Source organism: Rhagoletis pomonella, unplaced genomic scaffold (genome assembly GCF_013731165.1).
Source record: "Rhagoletis pomonella isolate Grant_MI unplaced genomic scaffold, Rhpom_1.0 Rhpom_scaffold_00051, whole genome shotgun sequence".
Taxonomy (NCBI): Eukaryota; Metazoa; Arthropoda; class Insecta; order Diptera; family Tephritidae; genus Rhagoletis; species Rhagoletis pomonella.
The window spans coordinates 276,801-282,202 of NW_023458605.1; the positions used below are offsets into that span (position 1 = coordinate 276,801).

Genomic DNA, 5,402 nt, shown 5'->3' on the forward strand with positions numbered 1-5,402 from the left:
CTCGTTTTTCGTTGGTTCTGGTCAAGTTTCATCAAAAATTTTGTTTTCGTTTTAGTTTCCTAAAAAACTTCCAGAACTATTTTTCGAGCACAAAATTACTGTACATAAAAGCAAAAGTTATACTTTTGTTCGCAACCAAGACATCGGAACTCTAGTTAAAAATGAGCCAAGTAGAAGAATTGAAGGTATTTAAAAAGCAACGGTCAGTTCTGAAAAGAAACATAGTACGTATAAGAACAGGCCTTATCGAAAAAACCATGTCGTTAGACCCCATCGAATTAGAATGTAGACTTGAAATTTTAAATTCACACAGCGAAAAGCTAATGACGTGTCAATCAAGAATAGAAGAAATTGATGAGGAAGATTTGGCCCGTGGAGAATTGGAGGACATAGTTGTAGAAACGAAGTCCATGATTAAGTCCATTCTCGCAAAAAATAAATCTTCTGTTGCCGAGTCGTCATTTATTGCACCTCACAGCTCGCGACTCCCTAAGATGTCGCTGCCCAAATTTAAAGGGGAATATTCTGAATTTAAGAATTTCATGAGCTTGTTCGAGAGTTTAGTGCACAACGATCCTACGATCCCGGATATCGAAAAATTTAATCATTTAGTGTCGTGTTTATCCGGTGAAGCATTGGGCACAGTGAAGTCCTTCCAAATGTCGGAAGAGAACTACCCAAAGGCGTTGGCCAGTTTGAAGAGAGTATATGACAATAAATGTCTAATATTTTTCAATACAGTTTCTAGACTCTTTGATCTCACTAAAATTCAAAAACCTTCTGCTTCATCTTTGCGATTGATAATCGACACAGTGTCCGCGGTGTATGACTCGCTTTTGTCTCTGGGTGATGACAAGCATATTTCAAATGCGATGTTAATTCACATAGTCATGTCCAAGGTTGATCCCACTACTCGGTCAAAGTGGGAGGAGCAGCTGGACTATGATAAATTGCCGCTTTGGGCTGAGTGTGAAGCTATGCTCAATAAGAGGTACCAGCATCTTTCTGCTGAAGAAGCTTCCTCATCCCAGACAAAAATTAATAATTCAGACACTCGACAGAAGACAAGGAATCAACAATTCGAAAGATCGAAGGCAGCATTTATCGCAACAAACTCTAAAGAGACAACTTGCCTGCACTGTGGTTCAAAGGACCATTCCATTACATCTTGCCCAAAATTCCAAACGTTGACTGCTCTTCAGAGATTCGAATACGCGAAATCGGTTTCCTTGTGCATAAATTGCTTGCGCAAGGGACATACCGTCTCAAGGTGCAAATCAGATCGCTGTCGCGTGTGCAATCGGTCACACCATACTATGCTGCACCAATACCCGATCTCTTTTGAGACTGAGCGTCAACCTCCGACGACACAGGCGATGCATACTAGCAGTGTGCCAGATCGCGTCATGCTAGCCACAGCCGTAGTGTACGTAAAGTGCTGCTCCGGTAGTTATGTGTCAGCTCGCGCTCTGCTTGACTCTGGGTCCCAAGTCAATTTTATGACCGAGGAGCTGGCACAAAAATTGCGAATACGAAGAGAGAAGTCGACTCTGAATGTAATTGGAATTGGCAATTCGAATAAAAAGGTCCAAGGCAAATTAAATGCTTTCGTAAAATCGAGGGTCAATGATTTTGAATTTTCAACAGATTTTTGGGTAATGGGTTCGATATCAGCCAATCACCCAGATCACACAGTGAACACAAATGGCTGGAAAATCCCACAAAATCTCGAATTGGCTGACCCAAACTTCTTCAAGTGTCAAAAAATCGACATATTATTGGGAGCTGAGACATTCTTTGATCTGTTATCGGTGGGTCAGATCAAAACCAGTCCAAGGCAGCCAACGCTGCAAAAAACATTATTAGGCTGGATAATATCGGGCAAATATGCCTCAAGTCAAAGCTCCAGTGGACAAGTAAGTAGCACATTATGTAAAGCCGAAGAGAATATGGAAAACATCGATGCCACCGTCCAGAAATTTTGGGCGCTGGAAGAACTACCCTCGGAGGCAAACGTCAAAAGACTAACTCCTGAACAAGCTGAATGCGAGCAGGTATTTTCGAAAACCACGGTTGTTTTGCCAGATGGAAGGCTTCAAGTCAGATTGCCTTTTAAGAATGATCGTAAGTTACTCGGTCATTCGTATGAAACCGCAGCTCGGCGGTTTCAGGCGCTGGAGAGAAGGACTCTGAAAGATCCAGAACTTCGCAAAATGTATCTGGACTTCATGAAAGAGTACCTAGAATTGGGCCATATGAGCCCCACAAACAACAGAATCCCGAGTGAGCCGCATTATTTCATTCCGCATCAGTGTGTGTTAAGACCGCAAAGCACGACTACAAAGTTGCGCGTAGTTTTTGACGCTTCAAGCCGTACATCCACACAAGTTGCGTTGAATGACATCTTAATGGTCGGACCGACCGTTCAAGAAGAGCTTTTTTCGACACTCCTCCGCTTCCGATTGCACAAATATGCCATTACTGCCGACGTCACAAAGATGTATCGACAGATTTCAGTGCACGAAGATGATAGGAACTTTCAGCTCATAGTGTGGAGACCAGATCCATCAGAGCATTTGCAAGTCTTTCGTTTAAATACCGTGACTTAAGGCACTGCGCCTGCACCATTTCTCGCTACACGGTGTCTTCAAATGCTAAGCGACATGAACCTATCGAAATATCCACTCGGTGCCAAAGTCATTCGAAATGATTTTTATGTCGACGACCTGCTGACAGGATCCGACGATTTGAAATCCCTCATTCAAATTCAAACTGAGGTGACTAAAATTCTAGAATCGGCAGGCCTCAAACTAGCAGTGGTTTTCCAATCACCCTAACCGGTCGAACAGCGAGAGTCATAAGAAGTTATTGCAACTCAGCGACACAGACTCTACAAAAACGCTGGGAATTCACTGGCAGCCGAAAGATGACATTTTTCGCTTCATTCTGGAGGACAACTTTAGTGAACTGCAAGCAACCAAACGAAACATTTTATCGGTCTCTGCTCGCCTCTTTGACCCTCTTGGTTTATTAGCCCCACTAGTTACCAAGGCCAAAATCTTACTGCAAGAGCTTTGGATTCAAAAGCTAGATTGGGATGAGTCGATTCCATTGCGCCTCGACACTAGCTGGCAAAACTTTAAAGTAAACTTACTGCAGCTTCCATCAATCAGCATTCCCCGGTATGTAAATACTGGGTCGACTGCCAGCTGCCAAGTTCATGGATTTTCCGACGCCTCAATAAGAGCGTACGGCTGCTGCGTATATATTCGTAGCCAAACCGCTAGTGGTACGAGATGTACGCTACTTACTGCAAAGTCTAGAGTAGCTCCGCTGAAGACTAAATCTCTTCCGCGTTTAGAGCTCTCGGCAGCACATCTTCTGGCCAAATTATGGTCAAGAATTTCGCCAATGTTGAGTCGACCGATAGAAAAGGTCAATTTCTGGACAGATTCCGAAATAGTTTTGCACTGGATCAAAACGCATCCATCTGCGCTGCAAACTTTCGTCGCAAACAGAGTGTCCGAAATCCAAGAGTGGACCCAGAATGCATCATGGCGACATGTGCCAACAAAACAAAACCCAGCGGATCAAGTGTCTCGGGGTTGTAACGTGGACGAATTAAATACATCAATCTGGTTTTCCGGTCCGCAGTTCCTCCAAGAAGACCCTGCTTTATGGCCACAAAATGTCAATTTTAACCTCTCTCCAGAGCAGCAAGCACTTGAAAAGAAAAAGAACGCAATTACGTTAAGTGCAGTTGAGGCCACAACAAATACACTTCTAGATTTAATTGAAAGAGTCTCATCCCACATGAAAGTGCTACGAATATTCGCTTACGTACTAAGATGGCCTCGAAAAACTAGAGATCGAAAGTTAGAATTTGAAGTTGTACCCACAGCAAAGGAATTACAGCTTAGTTTCCTTAAAATTGTCGAAATAGTTCAACATTCTAAATATAGTGAAGATATTAACAAATTATCGAAAAATATCGCACTTCCTTCTAGCTTGCAGAAATTATCTCCCGTTCTGCATGAATACTCTGAATCATCATTATCGTTTAAACTAATTCGAGTAGGTGGCCGTTTACTGAGTGCTCAACTCGCGCCCACTCGCACCGCTCAGCAGCAACCCCAACGACGGCGAAGCGCTAACTCCCGCGCATCTACTAATCGGATGCCCCTTGCGAGCTTTGCCACCGGAGAAAGTGCCCGACAGTCCCAGCCGCTGCTTAGACAGATGGCAGCTTGTTTGCTTTCACAAGCAGCAGTTTTGGCGCGCGTGGTCGAAGAGCTACCTGTTGGAGCTCCAGCAGCGCAACAAGTGGGCCCAACCGCAGCCCAACGTCGAGCCAGGCCAACTCGTCGTCGTCCACGAGGACAACGTTCCACCGCAACAGTGGGTGCTAGGCAGAGTCACCAAAACAACTACGGGGGCAGATGGCAAGGTGCGCGTCGCAGACGTCACAACTAAGTCTGGAGTCATACGACGGCCTATCCACAAACTAGCCGTGCTACCTATGCCGAATGATTGAAGGACTAGATCCCTTCAAGGTGGCCGGTGTCGAAGCAGAACTATATACATACATTAGCTATATAAACAAAATAAAAATTGAAATATGAATTGTATTTGAATAGAAACACACATGTACATATATATATATATATTCTATTTAATTTCGTATTTATGCAAACAGTTACATATATACTTACTTTCGCTCTACTTACCTTTCTCGCTTTTACTTTCGTATTTACTATCTCTTACACTTGTACATACTTACCTCTGTATATTTACTGCCACTACATACTTATCATCTTATGTACTTACCTATGTATACTTACCCCTTCTTACTCTCTCATGTTTCCCCGTTTCTTCTCCTGCTTAATACTTCTAAGTTAAGCCGTTAGGTTAGGCAGTAGGTTAAGAATATGAAATGAAGAATTGTAATAAACACTCGAATTGTAATATCGGAACCGTGCGGTCATTATTTGTCCTCCCAGGCAACTAAATCGGAAATAATTTGGTAGTGTTTCGCGCTCCTCTAACAGTGACAAGAACTGATAAAAAAAGGTACAAACCAACTTAACACAAAATAGTGTTGAATTTTTCAGTCGAGAAATAGGTGGTGAGTGACGATCCTTTTCTCGCGGGTCTTTTCCAAGATTTCATTGACGGTGGGCTTCAGTCTTTCACACAATACGCTCGATAAGACCTTGTAACCTATGCTTAGAAGGCTGATCCCGCGGTAGTTGGCGCGAATGGCGGGGCCACCTTTCTTGTGGATTGGGCAGAGCACACTTAAATTCCAGTCGTCGGGCATGCGTTCATCTGACCATATTCTGCAACTCCTCGCCGCCGTACTTGAATAGCTCAGCTGGCAGGCTGTCAGCTCCAGCGGCTTT

The 5,402-nt window shown here is 43.6% G+C and overlaps 1 protein-coding gene across 1 annotated transcript; it reads left to right on the forward strand.

Annotated features, from left to right (window-relative positions):
• The first annotated feature begins 257 nt into the window (after positions 1–257).
• LOC118749798 lies at positions 258–2,609 on the forward strand. The gene has a single exon (XM_036484577.1). It carries the CDS (start codon positions 258–260, stop codon positions 2,607–2,609), a length of 2,352 nt encoding a protein of 783 aa, XP_036340470.1.
• The last annotated feature ends 2,793 nt before the right edge of the window (positions 2,610–5,402 follow it).